Source organism: Manacus vitellinus, unplaced genomic scaffold (genome assembly GCF_001715985.3).
Source record: "Manacus vitellinus isolate BGI_N305 unplaced genomic scaffold, ASM171598v3 scaffold_45_pilon, whole genome shotgun sequence".
NCBI classification, from domain to species: domain Eukaryota; kingdom Metazoa; phylum Chordata; class Aves; order Passeriformes; family Pipridae; genus Manacus; species Manacus vitellinus.
In genome coordinates this window covers 1,573,322-1,592,516 of record NW_021940571.1, presented here as the reverse complement: position 1 = coordinate 1,592,516, position 19,195 = coordinate 1,573,322, and the positions used below count along the sequence as shown (strand labels likewise).

General features: G+C 46.3%; 1 protein-coding gene across 1 annotated transcript in view; it reads right to left on the bottom strand.

Moving 5' to 3' along the window:
- Positions 1-7,158: 7,158 nt before the first annotated feature.
- The window catches only part of RSRC1 (arginine and serine rich coiled-coil 1), a 103,929-nt gene continuing 91,892 nt past the window's right edge, over positions 7,159-19,195 (bottom strand). Inside the window, exons 6-8 of the mRNA XM_029962331.1 lie at positions 10,360-10,466; positions 9,377-9,523; positions 7,159-8,566 (exon numbers count right to left, since the gene is read on the bottom strand). Of these exons, the coding sequence (XP_029818191.1) occupies positions 8,474-8,566; positions 9,377-9,523; positions 10,360-10,466 (347 nt within the window). The 3' untranslated portion in view covers positions 7,159-8,473. The remainder of the gene's footprint in view (positions 8,567-9,376; positions 9,524-10,359; positions 10,467-19,195) is intronic.

Below are 19,195 nucleotides of genomic sequence, written 5' to 3'. Positions count from 1 at the left end.
GATTCCAAACACATGGAGAGTCCTGTCAGGGCTTCCTGGAGAGCAGAGGTTGGGATCATTTAGAGGTGTGGATAAGAACTGTGGGCACATATAAACCTAGTTCTGAAGGAAAACAGCCCGAAAGAACCAGAGGTAAAGGAATCTCACCTTCATTCTTCATAAAATGGGAGGATTGTGGACAAAAATGTTTATGTGCTTGGAACAACCCCCAGAGCTCTGAGCCCTGGGGGTTGTTCCCTCTGTTCCCTCCTCTCCTCACATCTCTTTCAATATCCCAGTTTTTAAGGGAAAGATCATGGACTCACAGAATTATTTGGGTTGGAAAGACCTTAAAGCCCATCCAGTGCCACCCCCTGCCAAGGGCAGGGACACCTTCCTGAGGTGCACTGAGGAGGAGAGATCAGGGAGTCAAACAGCTCAGGGAAAGGAATTCTGCTGCTTTTTGGATTTTTTATAACCAAATCTCGTGCCAGTTATGATGTTTTTATTGCCCAGAGACAGAATTCAGCTTTGTTTCAAGCCACACACAATATCACAAATACATATAAAATATATAGAATATATAATATTAACCTCTTCACTGCAGTTATTCAATCCACAGATTGAACAATTGGCAGGGGGTGGAACTGGATGGTCTTTAAGGTCCCTTCCAACCCAAACCATTCCATGATTCTCTACCTTTGCAGTGAATTTGACTATTTTTTTTGTTGCAAATTCTTGCCATCTTATTTCAGTACTAGTACAAGTTACTGGTCTGGGTGACTGTGAACTGAAGAGATGCTTAAATGAAATATTAATGTAAATGTTATTACACACCTACCTCCAGTTGTTTGCAGCAGAATGATGCTTTTATCTGACATTTACCACCAATTTATAACAAGCTGCCTTTGCAGAAGCCTCTGCACTGGGCTGATGTCACGGATGGAATTAAATCAGCTCTGGAACAGCACTGTCCAAAGGCCTCTCCCACTAAAAACACACTTGAACCTCTGGGAATTGCACTGCAGCTCTGAGCCCACCTGGGAAGGAACAACTGGCAGGAGGAGGGGGCCTCATTGATGCCAATCCATTGAAAATGTAAATAGGAACTGCTGATCCCTCCAGAAGTGCAGGGATTGAGCACTGATTGTCTGAGTCCTCTCAGGTTTCCTTCAACCTTGCTGCTGACATTGCTGGGCAGCACACGGACACTCAGCACAGAGCTGCTCACAGCCCCTCACTGCTCTCCTTTTTGTCCAAAATAGCTGGAAAAAGACCTATTTTTAATACCCTGTGCTAGTTCTCAATAGGTGGGCAAACAGAGAAATGTTTCCTGCATTGTTGGAAGTCCCAGGCTGCAAAAAAATGTAATTAAAAAGCAATTGTGTAATAAAAGGTTTGGTTTGGGGTTGTTTGTTTTTTTAAGGTGAACAATGAAAACTCTTCTTGACAATTAATTCTTGCCCTACCTGTCAAACCAGCCCTAATCTGAGCTGGATGTTGTGAGAATTTGTGCACTGAACACACTTGTTCTGCACAGGACTAATTGAAACCTGTAATTGATAATATCTGCTGAGGCAGCAAGAGTAATTTTTAGCTTCAGAGGCCAAGAGCCTGAGGCAGGGAAGACCTTTCAGATAATTCCATTATCTGAACTGTGGGCACAGGTTTTAAACAGTGAATAAAAGTGGCTTCTTGGTAAAAACCAAGTAAACTTGGGTGTGAGTTCCTGTGGAAATGGGCTCTTGGAGGCACTGGGGAAATCAAGGTGTGGGTTTTTGTCCATTTTTCTTTGTCTGTTTTTTCAGGCTTGCCATGGCCAAATTCTGGGCTCAGTTTTGGTGATGTTCCCCATTAACCTGAGGCAGATTTTGCCCCAGCACTGCCTTTCCTGCCTTTCCTCCTGCTGCCAGCAGTTCCTCTTCTGCTTGCAAGAGAAATGCCTCCAAAATACCACCCAGGGTCCCTTCTCCTGGTGTCTTTCCAGCTTTGGAGAAGAATCAGCCACTTCCCACAGGAATTGCTGTCCCCTGGACGTGCTGCTGGAGGAAGCACCAAAACAAGTGCCAAGTGACTTTATCCCATTCATTAAAAACTCCTGCAGCTGAGGCTGGAGCAGGACCTTTTTCTCTCCCTTCCAGTGCCAGACAGAACTTTCCAGGATTTAAGGAATGCTTTCCAAGCTCAGAATCTTCAGTGTGTATTTTCTGGTCCCTTGGCCATTGGGCAAAATGAGGGAGCTGCAGTTCTGGATCAGAATTCCCTCTGCTCCACATGTGCTGCCAAAGGTTTATCAATCCCTACTTATGCACACAATGGCAGCAGAGCCCATTTAAACAAATATCAAATCTGGATCAAATCCTGGAATCAATGATCAACTCACCCCCCAGGGCCAAATCTTGGCTGGGTGTGGGTTCTGTTGTTTTTTAAGAATATTTATATGCCTCAGTTTGTACTTTGCTAAACAAAAACACGAAGACAAGGTAGAGGGAAATGTCACAGAATTAGGGCTGATTAAAAGAAATGCTGGTTCTCGTGGTGGAAAATGAAGCTCAGGAATTCACTGCTCCAAGATGGAATTAAAGCCAAAAACTCAGAAGGTCTCCAAAGGACAGATGATTTGAAAAGTAACATCCCAACTAAAAAGATTTAAACTAAAAGTTTATCCTGGATGTCTTGGATGTGAGTTGGGATGACAATAATGGGCTGTTGGGGACATTCCTTACAGAACATCCAGCCTGGATAACTCAGAGACACTGGACACCACAGAGACGTGGCAGGTAATCCAAGCTGGCAATTCCTACATTTAGCTTGGCATTTGGTAAACAGTTTGGTGGTTTATATTGTACTTTGTCCCCAGTTCCTTCAGCTGCCTCGAAGAAACACATGCAAAAAAAAATAAATCTCATTTTTCTCCGTTGAGGACCTGGAAGACTCCGACCATCGTGATCCCAACACGAGGATCTCCAGCACTCTGAGGGGTGGCTGTTGCCCTGCCAACAGCATTATTTATTAGTGCCTCCATCATTGATAATGCTCTCACTGGGGTGGGCTGGAGGAAGTTGCTGGGCAGTGAGTTATAAATGGCAGGTTATCACCAGCCTGGAGGAGTTGGTGACAACTCTATAAATACCCGGGGCCGGCGCGCGCTCGGCCCGGGCCACAAAACGTGTTTCTTACCCTTTTTTGGAGCTGCAAGTTCAGGGGCAGGAGTTCCCTCCAGCCAGGAGTCCCTCCTGGGCTCTGGAACAGACTGCTTTTATCAGCTGCACAGACACAGGAGCAGTTTTTAAGGATAATCCCTGATTCTCCACAGGCAGTGTCGCAGGGCGGACACGGGAATGTTTCACCAACTGTTGGGTGGGGAATGGGAAAACTGGGAAGAACAGTGAAATAAATTGCCTTTTTTCCCATAAAAAGCAAGAATTGTTCCTCCCTGGTTTGCATCTTACCTAAAATATGGTTCCACTTGCCCAGTTAAGGCTGACAAGATGCTCCTGAGGAGGTGTTTTATTATTTCATCAGAGGCAGAACAAAACCACTGCTGGTCACCAGCACCAGGTTTGCTCTGATTGCTCCATTCCCCTCATTAGGGTAATTAATTAACCACCTTTTAAACCACCCATGTCAGACCTGGACATTGAGAGGAGGGCTCAGGATTCACACTGGAAAAATCTCCTGATAATGAGCTAAGAATATTAACAATATTAATTCTTTCTTTTCTCCTGGTTTCTTCTTTGTGTGTGCAAACCAGTTAATTCCTTACAAATTTACTTTTTTTCACTTCCATCTGTATTTATTTTTAGAACAAGGGAACTTTATAATTTAGTCCTAGTAATTACATATTTTAAAATCTAGCCAGCCCTAGAAAATCATGTCCAGCCCTAGAAAGGGTTCTGGCTCCCACTCTCCCAGCCCAGTTCCTGCCTGGCACTTTGCCCACTGAAACACATATCCAGGAATGCAATTTTCACCTCCAGGTGTTAAACATCCCTGCTGCCTAAAAATAATCCTTGTAGAGGAATTAGACTTGATGATTGCCCAGACAGAAAGGCAGAAATATCCCTGCATTTCTCAGCAGTTGCACCAAATATTTTCCAGGGGTTTCAGTATATTTTATATAAATAATTTGATCACAATCAGGGTGGGTTTTTTCCAGCATCCCTATAATTGAGTTTTGCTCTGGAGGGAACACAAAACACAATCCAAAGGGAAATGGCTCTGGAAAAAGGCCTCCCAGCATGAAGAGTTAAGAGGAATAGAAGGGTTAGGAGGAAATGTTTGGGGCAGGAACCCAAACAGGGATCTCTGGGATGAAGAGAGAACAAGAAAATTATAAATACCAACAAAACTCCAACATGGCAAAATGACCTTTTGTTCCAGATGAATGTGTTCAACAGAGCTCTGAAGTCTGAATCAGATTTAAACAGTCATATCACCAAAATGAATAAGAATTAAGAAGGTAAATTAATTCCTAAGGGAAATCACTGTAGATCTCATTAGTTCAGCAACAAGATACCTTAAAACTTTTAATTAAAGATAATATTTACTGCAAATGAATAAGAGTTGGCAGGTTTCAGCAGAAACCATAATCTCATTTATGCAAAGTTTTCTTCTATTAAGGCAGACATCATTAATCTCATTGGAGATGCCCTCCAGACTGGCAGAGCTGGAGAGGTGATTTCTTCCAGGAGTCTTTTTATCTGCACCAAAGAGCTGTAACAGGAGCAGACACACCATGAGAGGGGCTGAGCAATTAGAGGGGTCTCTGTGCAAACACAGCCCTGACGTATCCCCGGCGCTGGCTCCTGTAATGAGCTCCTTCCAACGGGCCCAGCTCCCCCCAGAGCAGAACAGCAACACCCACTGCAGCTCCCCCTGCTCAGCTCCTGCCCAGGGATCAGTGCTGGGAGACAATTCCCACCCTTTGGAGTCGGTGGAAAATGGAACAGCCAAGGGCAGGGCGTGGAAGCGCTCGGAGCAGCTGTTGGGAAGCTCCACTTTCTGCTTCAGTGCTGGAAAAGGTTTCTCTTTACAAGGCTCAGTTCATACAATCCCAGAATGGTTTGGGTTGGAGGGACCTTAAAGCCCATCCCATTCCACCCCCTGCCATGGGCAGGGACACCTTCCACCAGCCCAGGTTGCTCCAAGCCCTGTCCAACCTGGCCTTGGACACTCCCAGGGATCCAGGGGCAGCCACAGCTTCTCTGGGCAACCTGTGCCAGGGCCTGCCCACCCTCCCAGCCAGGAATTCCTTCCCAATATCCCATCTAGCCCTGCCCTCTGGCAGTGGGAACCCATTCCCTGCGTCCTGTCCCTCCATCCCTTGTCCCCAGTCCCTCTCCAGCTCTCCTGGAGCCCCTTTAGGCCCTGCAAGGGGCTCTCAGCTCTCCCTGGAGCCTTCTCTTCTCCAGGTGACCCCCCTAGCTCTCCCAGCCTGGCTCCAGAGCAGAGGGGCTCCAGCCCTGGGAGCATCTCTGTGGCCTCCTCTGGATTTATCCCAGCAGCTCTTTGTGGTGTTGGGGCTGAGGATGGTGGGAGCAGGGCTGGAAGTGGAGCCCAGCTGTGCTGGTGGCACTGAGCACCCTCCTCCCCTCCAGGGCTGAGCTGCAGCTCCTGCTTCTTCCAGAAAGAGGAGGCACTTGGTGTCCCCTCAGCCCGGAGTGACAATTCCAGAGTGACTCAGGGTGACTCACTCCCAGGGTCACCTAATCCAGCCCACCCACTGCTGCTCTTCTTTCCAAAGGAGGAGAGAACAGCCAGGAAAAACAAAGCAGGCAAAGCTGCCCTGAGTCCAAATTCCAAGTGGGGACCATTTTAAACCCAGGTTAACAGTATTTTTAGCATTTTTTATCACTGTTTTGAGCTGAAGAGTCGCCGCAGCCCCGGGTCAGGCGTGGGTGAAGTCACAGGTTCAAGCCCATCTCTCCTCAGACAGGTCTCTGGAGTTCAAGGATCTCCCCTAAAAATAACTCCCTTCTTGTCAGCTGACAAAAGTGTAACCATGAGAGGGCTGGTTTTGGGTTACTGGTGGATTCTGGGATCATCCAGTCCTGCTCCCACTGGAGTGACTGAAGCAGAAGGAGCAACACTTGATCTCCTGGCTGGGAGTGTTTCCTTAGATACCACTATCTGAGCTGCTGCACCACCAATAATAATAACAATAATAATAATTTTAAAACTAAGCACAGCTCCCTTGCAAGCCATTATCCCACTAACAAATAGCTGTGGAGGTGCTGGATGAGTCAAGGAACCAGGAAGGGCCCGTGCCCATTTTCCCTGAGTGTTCCCAACTCCAGCCCAGAGTGATGTTAATCCCGGGTGGCTGCTCCCACACCCAGGGAAATGAGTTTCCTGATGGAATTCCTGAGGGGAGAGGTCTTTGCTGACTGCCAGGAGTCAGGGCTCCAGTTACAGCATTATCTTCCATCCCTGCACTCCGTTCCTGAGCCCCAGTTAAGGTAGTTTGGCATCAGCAGGAATTTTGTGTATCAGGGACACCACAGCCCCCAATGACAAGACCATGTCACTGCTCCCTGCAGGCTGCAAAACACAGCTCAGATCCTCTGTTTCCCTTGGAAAACTAATGAACAGCTGTTTCATTCCCTTTTCCAATCAGGAATCTATTCCCTTTCACCAGGAGCACGGAGCAAAGTGGGAAACACAACCAAAAAAAATAAACTTTCTGTAGGGAAGAGCCCTACACATGAGAAGAGCAGAAGAAATTAAAAGCACAGAAACTAAAAAGTAGGATTATTGTCCAAGATTAAGATTTAGAAGATTAAGACAAGTACCTGTTTCTATTCAGTTGGGATTATTTAAATGCTATTCCCATTTTCTTTCCAGCTCTTGCTCCCAGTTCTCCTCCAGCATGGACTTGCTGGGCAGATTTAGATGTTGATTGATAAGCAATAAATAGTATTTACTACTATTAAATTACAATAAACATCATATAAAATATATATTATATAATATATAAAAATATTAAATTAAAATATATAAAATATTATAGGAAATATATAAAATATTAGTACAATTAAGTCTTATTTACTGACTGGTTTGTAGTATTTTCTAATATTCCACAGGGCTGCAAGTAAAAGGAATCATTTTGCATCCAGTAAAACCACCAAAATTATCCAGCATAATGTGTGAAAACCAGGAATTCACAGCTGTACCTTCCATGGAGATCAAACAGTTTTTATTTACTAAGAAAGAGACATAAAAGGTGATTAGGAAACAGAACAAGACAAATATTTACCATTTGAAAATGCTGAAATGAAACAAGGGGAACAATTTTCCTCCCAGATTTTCCTGCAAATGTCTTGGAACATTTTAATGCAGGATAAAGTAAATCCAACACTTCAAAAAGAAAGTAAAACTGTGTTAGAATGCAAATTTAACACATTTTCCTCTTACATCAGGAATCTAAAACAAAAACCAAGACAACTAAAGTACATTTCCAGAATCATCCTCCATTTTTCAACACCACAGGGCTGAGAATCAGGAAAAATAATCCCAAAAAAGAGCCTCACTCCCATGGGAATGCTGAGGTCTATCACTGGGGGACACACACCTCAGTTTACTCCTCCTGATGGGACAGTTCTCTCACAGCTTTGATTGAAGAAATACTTCCACATTTTTATTTGATTTGGTTGATGTCCTGTTTTTAGCTGGATGATGGGCAGATTTTTTGGAAGTTTATTCAGGTTAAATTCAGATCTTTCATTATTTGAAAGTCCCACCTGGACAAAGGAAAGTTCCTGGCCTGGGACCTGTCACTCTGTACAGAAACAGGTGTGTTTGAGACTGATAAAAACTGGTCACTATCTAAATTATGACATTTGTGTCATTTCCCATTTAGAGTTACAGCAGATGGTCAAGAAAATGTGGGATGTTCCTTCCCACCCAGAGTGAGGAACCACGAGCAGGGGGATGAACATCCATGGAGAAGATTCCCTCAGCCAGGAGCCTGGTCCAGGATCCAAGAGGAGGAAGGAAGAAGGGATAACAATGACCCCCACCTGTCCTGGATCCTCCTGCCTGGATCCTCCATCCTGCCCTGGCTCCTCCTCCAGCTGCAGGAGATGGATTGCTCTGGGATGGCTCCGCTTGGCCTCCGATGTCCCAGGAAATCTGAGCCCTGAGTCCCATCTTGCCATTTATCTCCCCACTGCTCCCTGGTTAGATAGAATTGTTTGCCTGGGAGGTATAAAATTCCATCTCCTGGAGCTGTCAGTTGTTTTGCACCCTTGAGGAATTCCATATAAAACAGGGAATGGCCCTGCTGTGCTGCCACACCTCCCCACAGCAACACGCCCGAGGAATTCAGGAGAGAGCCTGGACAGAACAGCCCTGTTTGTTCAGAGGAAACACTTACTGCCTGCACAGCTCAGCCTGAGGGTGAAAATCCCTCAGGAGAGGAGAACAGAACAACTGAATGCTGGGATTTCTTGGCATTGGTGGAGAACTGGCTCCTGATGTTCCCGGGAGCTGCTCAGGCCACGGGGCTGCCCATGAGCCGTTCCTGCCGCAGGGCCACCAGCCTCTGGAACCACTTCTCCTCAGCTTCTGCCTTCTCAATGAACAGCTGGGGACAGGGGAGAGGAGGGAAAGTTGGCACAACTCAGGAACTCTCTGTCAGAACCTGCTGGAATATCTGGGGACTATTTCAGTGCCCAAGGGAAAAGCTCAGCTGAGCACGGGGGTTAAACGCAAAGGGGAGATCGAACGGACAGAGAGACTTCTCATGGAATCACAGGATGGGTTGGCTTGGAAGAGACATTAAAGACCACAATAACTGGAAAGCAAAGGCTCCAATTTCCAATTTCAGAAGGGACATTGAAGATCATCATAATTGGAAAGCAAAGTTTCAGTCTCCTGAACCAGCAAGTTCATCACTGCTCGTGTCCTGCTCCCTGTTCACTGGGTTCATTATACAACACTCACATTCATTTAGTCATTTTTAACTTGCTAACTCTTAAAAAACCTCAATGCAAATCCTTTTATTTCCTGTTAAAGTGCTCACGAAGGAACTTGCTTAAGTTCAGCCACATGATTTAAAATTACCTGAAGTCTGCACTGCATTTAAAGCTTTACAAGTTGACAAACTGGGCAAGTTCTCAGTCTTCCACCAACAGTATGCCCTGAATTCTTATTGAACAGGATCTTGAATTCCTCTGTGTTACATGAGTTACATTTTGTTGTAAAGTTCATTTGTAAGTCTACAGCTACATCACTGGTGAACTTATTTTGGAATGACTCTGCTGGCTGATGGAAGGAGTGGGATCCTCTTTGTCCCAGTGCCTTCGGAGCACAGATTACCCAATGGCTGTTGGGTCGTGTGACCCTGCTCTCCTTCAGCTACAGAGAAATTTGGGATAAATATGAGCACACTTACATTTGGATGGGCTAAGGAATTGTCATCCTGGTATTTGATGGCAGTGGGAATGCTGGCAGGGGGAGGCTCTTTCTCAGGAGCTGCAGCCTCAGCGGCGCCCGCTCCGACAGTCACAGGTTCATGTTGGAGCTCAGGAGGTTCTGTCACCTAAAAAGAAACAAATACATAAAATTAAAGCATTTTATCCTCAAATTCCCAAACGTGGCAGGATCTGAACTGAGCATTCAGTTGTCTTCCCTTTGTACATGTGCCCACAAAAGGATCCTCATGGAAATACTTCTCCGTGTGCTTGGTGGAACACACTGGCCGTGGACAAAGGTCCAGGATAAGCACATGGAGTGCCAAAAAAGGTATTGCCCAAGGCAAGGAGGGAGCCTGAAGAACAGGAATGATGGGTTCTTGGGTCACTTTCTGAAGAAGCTGCATCAACTTCTCGGAGGTTTCTGGAATGGCAAGAAAATGAACGTTCCTGGGGAAACCAACAGTGGTAACTCCAAACACCTCCCTGCCAGGTGGGAAAACTGAACAAAGCCTTGCCTTGCACACTTCCAAAGACAACAGCATCCGAGTTCTCTAGAAGACTGGGGGGTCAAAATCCTGGTAAAACTGTCAAATCTGGGGAAGCTGAAAACCAAGCTGGTTCTTTTCAGGGAGTAACTGTGGTCTTAAAGTCTGGCTCCAGTTAAGCAGAATTCAAGATTATTTCTCCCTTTAATTACAGTGTAAATGTCTGATTACTTTGGGATTTTAATTCTTCTGCTTTACTTCAAACAAGTCTTCAAACCCTTCTGCTTCACAGAATTCTTCCACATTTGAATGTGTTCTCTGAACCCACCCCCGACACCGGAGAGGGGCCGCTGGGGTTTAAGGTTGTCACCATCGATGCCCTTTCAGCAGTGGGAACTGCCTTCATGGCACAGCTTCCTGCTGGCTCTCAGAGGGTTGTGCAGCAGGAAAGGCACGTGGGAATATTGAAAAGGTACCTTTTTGACTTCTTTGCTCGACCGGAAGGTCTGGGGGACGAAGGCGTCGCTCTCGATCGCTTCGATTTCCTTCACTCGCTTCACTTGGTCCACGAGGGTGGCCTGGTCTGCAAGGGCAGGGGGGACAACAGGGGGCTTTAGTGCAATCCTGGCATCAAACCCTGGCCAAGAGGTTCCCTGAGTATAGTTCAGAAAGTACCAGGAAAATCCCAACGTGTGATGCAGCCTAAAATACCCTAAAAAACTCCCTGGGTGAAGGTAACAGCAGGGGACAGTGTTGGCCATTACTGCTCAACCTGGGACAGCATTCCAGGTGCTGACAGGAATTTGCCAGAGAAGTCCTTGTGGGATAACTGGAGAAGAGAAGGCTCCAGGGAGAGCTGAGAGCCCTGGGCTCCAGGAGAGCTGGAGAGGGACTGGGGACAAGGGATGGAGGGACAGGACACAGGGAATGGGTTCCCAGTGACAGAGAGGAGGTTTACATGGGATATTGGGAAGGAATTCCTGGCTAGGAGGGTGGGGAGGCCCTGGCACAGGTTGCCCAGAGAAGCTGTGGCTGCCCCTGGATCCCTGGGAGTGTCCAAGGCCAGGTTGGAGCAACCTGGACTAGTGGGAGGTGTCTCTGCCCATGGCAAAGGAGGCACTGGATGGGCTTTAAGGTCCCTTCCAACCCAAACCATTCCATGATTCCAAGATGCCAAGAGCTGCTCTGCAGCAAAGCCCAGAAGTACAGTTTAATCCTGTTTTATTTTTAATTTAGAAGGAATTAAGCTTGTGTTTAAAAGTTGCCTGGCTGCTGAAGTCTTCTCCTTTAAAACACATTCCTAGGGATTTTTTGGCATAAACCAAATATACCAATGCCCTGCTGGGGAGAGGGAGTCACAATCCATGGAGTTTTCGGGCCCACCTGGCCTGACGGGAAATAAAGGGACCCTGATTAAAGCCATGGATCAGAAAGGCAGGGAAAGGAGATTTAAAATCAGCTGCTCAGCTCTGATTTCCCAAAATCCCAGCCAGTTCCAGGATCTCACATGGATCCTACACAAACTGATGGGAATGACAAATTAGGGGGCAAAAATCCCTGAATGCTCCCAATGACATCAGGGACATTAAGGGGGTAAATGGAGTGAGGAAGCAGAGCCCATTAGTGCAGGACTTGTTTGACAAACACATTATGGGGAGATAAAACGACTTCCAGATGTTGTTTGTCAGATGTCAGTAGGAAGGAGATGTATTTCATAGGAAAATCAAAAATAATGGAGTCAGAAAGCTAAGAGGCCTCAGACAAAAAAAAATCAATACTAACTCACTGCACGGAGTCTTTTCACCCTGTTAGAGGGGGAAAAAAAGGAATTAAATCTTGGATTAGGGCTTGTTGGGGCTATTTTTTATCAAAAGGGGGACAATTTCCATCCCTGTCACCAGCTCCTTCCCAGAGCTCCGTGGCTGAGGGGACCTTTCCCAGTTCTCCCAGTCACAGGTTTAACTGGGAACTTTGTCCTTCAGAGATAATTCAGTATTTTATGCTTCTATATTTATATCTATTTGTATCTTCCCATATATATATAAATAAACCCATCTTTTCTAGCTGCTAATTTTGTATTGAATTAGTCTGTATTAGCAAGAACATGAAATGCCACTTCAAAACAAGAAATGTGTACGAATTCTTTAGCTGCCACCCAAAAACATCACACACACAATAATTAAAGACAGCAGAGAATCAGATAAAAGAAAAAGAATCAGAGAATTCTATGATTCTATAAATCACACAAAAGAAAAAGTAACTTCCCTGCAAGCTCAGCCTAAAATATTCCCATTTTTCCTAATTTTTAAAGACAAAATTTAGCCCACTAAGAGTTTTAAAAGCATTAAATGACTAATAACATCTTGTGAATTATCCATTAAATAAAAATATTCTTTAAATATTTCTTGGGGAAGTCTTTAGGTGTAAATTATTATGGATTCACTGCTCACCCCAAATCCTGACCATGAACATGAACCACATAAAGAGTTTTCTTTCAAGTAGGTTTAACTCCAGAATCAAAGCAATAACATAACAAACCTCAAATATCCCTCAGAATCTGTTTCTTCCTATTTCACTAATTAGATTTAAGGGGTTAATTTAACTGAGCAAATTAAAATATAACCCATTCTGGGTAAAACGCTTTGAAAGACAGAAACAAAAAAATTGCAGCTTTTTTTTCCTGCCCTTCTGTTTATGAGCTTGAAGGAAACACCAACAGATCCCAGACTAAACAAACAACTGGAGAAGAAAATATTTTCCCTTTGATCCCATTTTATTTGGGATTATTGGAAGTGTATTTTTACACGACTGCCTCACAGAACTGTCTGTTTGCCAACAGAACTGTTCCCACACACCCCCTGATTTTTAATTGATCCCAGTTTTACTGAAGCTGCACAAACTGACACATCCCAAGGAAAACTGGAGTTTTCCCTGGACAATTTGCAGTAGAAAAGGCAAACCCATCAGGAATCTCCCCGAAAAAACCACTCCCTGGCTGTGGGAGGTGTTGGATTCTGCAGGCACTGCGCTGGGATATTTGGATTAAACACAAGGGAAGCACCGGGGGGAGGAGGGAAAATCCCATAGGACAGCGGGATTCCCTGTGGTTGTGTCATCCCTGGACTTTATCAAACTTGGAGTGATGGGTTTTAGGGATTTTTTCCCCCTCCAATCTTTTCTCTGAGCAGGAGACAACCAGTGCTGGCTCACGGGCGTTGTCCCGATCCAGAGCCACAGGAATTTGGGAGTCCCCTTTCCCAACCGGAGCCTCAGAGGCCGCTCCAGAGGTGACAATTCCAGCACCAGTGGGAACAAACTCCGGAGCAAAACAGCCCAGGAATGTCCTGCTCCCGCAAGCTTTTAACACAACATTCCCTCGTGTCCCCAGATCCCTTCTCCTCCTGTCCCTCCAAGGTCCCTCCAGGCCGGTGTTCCCCCGGGAGCCTCCCGGGATCTCATCCAGCCCATCCCGCTTCCCAGCTGCCGTTAGAGGGAGGCACCTCCACACTCAACGGGGCCTCTGCCGAGCCTCTGGATCCGCGGCTGAGGAGCCCGAGGATGCTCCAAGCTCAGCATCCCTGCCCGGCCCCCATCCCGGTGCATCCTGGATTCGGGATTAGCTCCGACCCCACCTCTGCCCTCCCTCAAAGCCCCGGGGCTGCCGCCCGCTTCCCGATCCCCATCCCACGCTATTTCCCAGCTGTTGGGATTTCCAGGGAAATCGCTTCTCCCAGCCAAACTCACAGAAGCCACAAACACGCTCCAAAAGGAGCTTTTTGCCTGTTATTTGTGTTCTCCCAAATCCATCGGAAGTGCTTTAAAAATACAATTACCAGGCATTGAAGGAGCAGGTTGTGAGGACTCCAGAACTCATTCCCTACAGGATTTACAGATAAGTTGGAAAAATACAAATTAGCAGGGAAAAGTTTGCCCAGGCTTGTTTTAAAATCCTGTCAAAGTGTTGTTTGGGTTTTTTTTAAATCCTGTTAATTTTAATTATCATTAAAATACATTAAAATAGCATTATGTGAGTACTTAGTACTTACAAGAGAGGTACTACAGAGAGTAGCAGAATACTATAAGTTTGCTCTTTTATTACATTATAGTGAAAATAATCTCATTTTCAAAGATTTTAAAACAAGTGTGGACATAAATGGTTTTTCCTTGAAAAAATGGAAGTACTGGGTATAAAATCCAGCAGAAAACAGGATGGGAAAGTTCAGCAACTGAGCTCTGAATTTATATTTCATTTTAATTACAACCTTTTAATTTCAGAACATTAAATTTCTGCTGCAGCCTTGCATGACCTTCCCCACCATGCTTTCCCACCCGGGCTTGCTCCCACATCCACATTTTGAGGGTTTTTTGGGATATTTCTGCAAACATTCCAGGAAGGAGCCACACTCAGCCAACGGAGCGGTGGGAAACGGCTCCGAATCCCTGGATATTTCCCACCCCTCAGCTCAGGGAGGGAGATGTGCAGGGTTGGGATGTGGCCACCCCACGTTTGCCAGCGGGGCCGATCCCGGAGCTCCCGGCTCCGCGTTTTTCTGGGACACAAAGGCAGGATCTGTAACTCGATGCTCAATTTACCCTTGTCTCGTAGGAGATTTTTCCCCCGCTAATTGATAGAAATTAAGCCATTAATCAAGGCCCCAGCCATCATTCAACCCGGGGAAGATGAATCCAAACTTTCATCATAACCACCTTCCCCATTTTAGTGTTCATTAGCATTAATTTTTAATGCAATTATGCTCTTCTTTTACGCTGAGCTCATAAATTACGGCTCTTTTGTTGCTCGCTGGCCTTGTAAAATCCAAGGTAATGCTTTGTGCTCTGATCTTAAAGGCAATTACTGCCTGCCTCTATCTTTTCCATCTGCCCATCCCAAATAACCTCTGGGTTGTAGGTACAAGCTCACCAGGGCAGACCCGACACGGAACGATTTGTCTCCGTGAAACCCACACCCGGAGCTGTCTGACACGGGCAGGGAAAGGATTCCTGGGATTCTGGGGCACACCCCGCTGCATCCAGGGATCCCACAGCACAGAAACAATGGGAAAATAGGGATTGTACATCGGACACAGGGAATCAGCTGCTTGGATGAGCACACCGAGGCCCTGCAGGACAGCAGGGCTGGAACTTGGAGGCTCTCCAGCTTTTCCATGGATCATGTTGTGTTTACACTTCAAAAAGTGCTGCTGGCACGTGCCCAGTGCTTATTTTTTTTCCCCCTGCTGCCTGTTAGAGTGTGTGGTGACACCCACGGAGCCCTTCCAGGGGATGCCACGTTCCAGGGATCCCATGCTGGCACACGGGGTCGGGAACTTCCAGGCTTTTATTCCCAGTACATATATTGATCCTCAGGAGCACAGCAGGGGAAGAGCACGGCAGCTACAACCACCTTTGGCTGCCCTCAAACACTGTCTGAGGGGCTCCAGAGAAAATGAAACAGAGATTAGGAAGATATTGGTTGGTTTTCATTATTTTCCTGCTTTTTTTCCCGGGCTGGGCCTTTACTGGGATATGAAATAACACCACTCACAGCAGGTAAATGTCTGCCTAGCACCAAGAAAACATGATACATCCTTAAATTCCCATTTATCTAGGCCTCAGCCAGCATAAATAAGGCAATTCCCAGTTAAATCTCATTCTCATCCCGTAGATTCACTCCATGCCCTTGGAAAAAACACCTCTGTCCATCCCCGTGTGACGTTGGCACGACCACCCAGAGCCACAGAAAACCATTTTTTATCAGAAAAAAAAAGACTCCAGACCAGGAATTGTGGTTTAAGCAAATGGATCTGGATTTCTGTCAAACATCACCAAAGGCACAGTTTTTTACTTTCCAAGAGGTGACTCCCATCCTTTCACTGCCCATTCCATACATCCCTGGTTATTTTCTCCATACATCCCTGGTTATTTTCCCTTTAGAAACAGCTTTTCAATAAGTAGCTATAAATTGTTGTTTAAAATGATTGCAGTCAGATAACTAATTACCTGATGGCTTCACAATCCCATTACCTGACCTATCCTTTAGCACAAATAAATGCCACGAGACGACAGTAAAACACACAACACTAATGAAGTACAGAAGCCATCTCTGTTCCTCATCTGTCTGAAATGTTGAAGACAATTTCAAGACTTTTAATTTGTAAAAAAAAAAAAAAAAAATCATAAATTTCCTTGTTGGAGAGTCCATAAATTTATCTGTTTCACTATTAGAATAGTAAACCTTTGATTAGACCTGTTGTAATTCCTAAAATAAAATTACTCAAATGCCAGCTGAAAATAATATTTTTGTATTTATCAAAGATTCGTGGAATGGTTTGGGTTGGAAGGACCTTAAAGTCCATCCTGTCCCACCCCCTGCCATGGGCAGGGACACCTTCCACTAGCCAGGTTGCTCCAGCCCGGCCTTGGACACTCCCAGGGATCCAGAGGCAGCCACAGCTTCTCTGGGCAACCTGTGCCAGGGCCCCCCCACCCTCCCAGCCAGGAATCCTTCCGCAATAGCCCATCTAAAGCCTTTCTCTGTCACTGGGAAGCCATTCCCTGTGTCCTGTCCCTCCATCCCTTGTCCCAAGTCCCTCTCCAGCTCTCTGGAGCCCTCCTCCCTCTCTGGAGCCCTTTTAGGCCCTGCAAGGGGCTCTCAGGTCTCCCCAGAGCCTTCTCTTCTCCAAGTGAACATTCCCAGCTCTCCCAGCCTGGCTCCAGCCCTGGGAGCAGCACCAGGACACCAGGACTGGGGCTCACCTGGGAGCTCTGGAATACAAAGGGGCAGGAGATGATGGGCAGGACAAAGCAGGTTAAAATTCAAGGAGCACATTTCAAAGTGATTATTAATTACAGCAGCTTTAATCAAAAGCCTGGGATTGATTACTCCCACAGCCATTATCCATGGGGGGCTATTGATCCCTCTCCTGATTCCCTTTCCCTCACTTTGCCCAGGAGGAATGTGGGCACAGGGAGTGGCCAGCAGAGGTGCCACATTCCCTCCTGCCATGTCATCCTTCCCAGTTTTCATCAGCATTGTTTGGATGCTCTTCCTAACATGTCCCAAACTTCCTGGTTTTTATCTCAATCCTTGATTTGTTCCTGCTTATTTTGAATTCTGAGCCATCAATATAAAGATTAAACAGGGATAAAAGAGGATCCCAGGGTGTGCAGATGCTGGGACAGCCCCTGGGACCTGCAGCCCAACACCAGGAGTCTGTGGCACACGAGGGACACCAGGGTGGGGCAAACCCTGCCACTGCCCAGGCAAAAACCAGGAAAGATCTGAAATCCCAGCTTTGGTAAGACACAAAAAGCTCATTCACATATTTATTCTACATATATTATGGGTATTAAATGATTTGGGGACTTAACAGGCTGAGTTCAGGTCTTTGCCACCACAATGAACTTCAACAAAATTTACTGAGATAACTGATGACCTAAGGCAGGAACTAATGAACTAAAGGGCATCCCAATATATTCCTGGGTTGGTGAGTAAAGCACTTTAACTTATTAGAGCTGCCTGACCTCATCCCATCAAATCTTCTCATGGCACAGCCAACCTGTGGTTTTAACATCAATCACACCAAGGGAAGAGTCCTTTAACTCTTACTAAAGGAAGTGGGGAGGGAAAGAGGTGCTTTTGGGGTCATCCTGTGCAGGGCCAGGAGTTGGACTCCACGATCCCTGTGGGTCTCTTCCAACTCAGGATCTTCTGTGGTGCCCATGGATAAAGTGCTGGTTTGATTCTCCACATGAGAACTTTTGGCCAACAGGTTAAAGATGAGTATTAAAAAACAGAGCTTATCAGCTGGGATCATTTTAGACTTTATAATGACGGGATTTTCTAAAAGTTGAGTCCTCCAGGTTTTCTTGCATGTTCTAACTTTGCTTCTATGACCCCCCATGACTCAAAATCACAGAATCATGGAATGGTTTGGGTTGGAAGGACTTAAAGCCACCCCTGCCATGGGCAGGGACACCTTCCACTGTCCCAGGTTGTTCCAACTGGCCTTGGACACTTCCAGGGATCCAGGGGCAGCCAAAGCTTCTCTGGGCAACCTGTGCCAGGGCCTCACCAGCCTTCCTTTTTAAAATATTTTAAATAAACTTACATATCTGATATGAAACAATAGGAGTAAAGATCCTTCAAAACCACCTGCTACGTGCTCATTTAAGGTTAATTGAATTAAATCCATAACATGAGTTGTTTTAAAAGCCCATTTAAGCTACAGCAACACGTTCTCTCACTTGTAGAGGGGCTCAGTTTTCCTGCTCTGAGTTAAATCCTGTTAGTGCACGTGTTCCAACATGGCATTCCCTGCCAGAATACAAACCCATCTTATTATGCTCCACCCCTGGAAGTGTCCAAGGCTATGGGCTAGTGGAAGGTGTCCCTGCCACGCACTGGATGGGCTTTGAGGTCCTTCCAGCCCAGTTTGGAATTCTGGGACTCTTCAGACCTGAAGAGTTTAAGTTTGCTAAAGGAAAGCCCCCACAGCAGCATGTTCAGCTCAGTAAAATCTGGGAATAACCCCCCTGGGCTGGGCTTTATTCCCTGCTCCAGGCCCAGCTGTGTCTCCGGCGCATCCCCTCCCTCCCTGCCCACGTGGCTCCACCGCCAGGCCCACTCCAAATGCTATTTTCCAAGCATGTGCCACACGACTTGTTCACATAAATGGAACAAATTAAACTGTCTCCACACATATCCCCTCGCATTTGTAGCCCTCATTCCTCTCCCCAGCACGTGGCCCAGCCGCCGCATTATCTGGGAGCGGGGCCCGACCTCGGGATATTGGATTGTGCCGCAGCTCTCCGGGACTGAACCGCCGGGAAACGCTTCATCACCCGCCCCCCCCTCGCAGGCAAAAATCAACTTTAAATTTGCCCTGATGAAAAATCAATAACCTGGTAATTGCCTGGCTTATCATCGAGCGAGGGGGACGAATGGGGAAGCGCCGCTCGGCGTCGGCGCCGATTCCAGGGAAACGCGCGGGGCTTTCGGGATCGCTAAGCCAGGAAAGGGAAAGGGCTCCGAGTGATAATTAAATCTCCTCGTGCTGATTGTGCTGCCAAATTTATTTCCCCAGAGTCTATCAAAATGTTGCAGTGCCTACAGGGGAGGAAGAACGAATCAATTCAACCCTGGGCCGGCACGCGCCGGGAACGGGGAATGCAAATTCCAAGGGAAAGGCACTAGGATAACACCCCCCCAACCCCCCCCAGCACAGCACCACCCTCCCACCCAGGGCCTGGCTGCCAAAAAGTCCCATTTAGCACTGCTGGTTTTCTGGGAAAACTTCTTTTCCTTGTCTT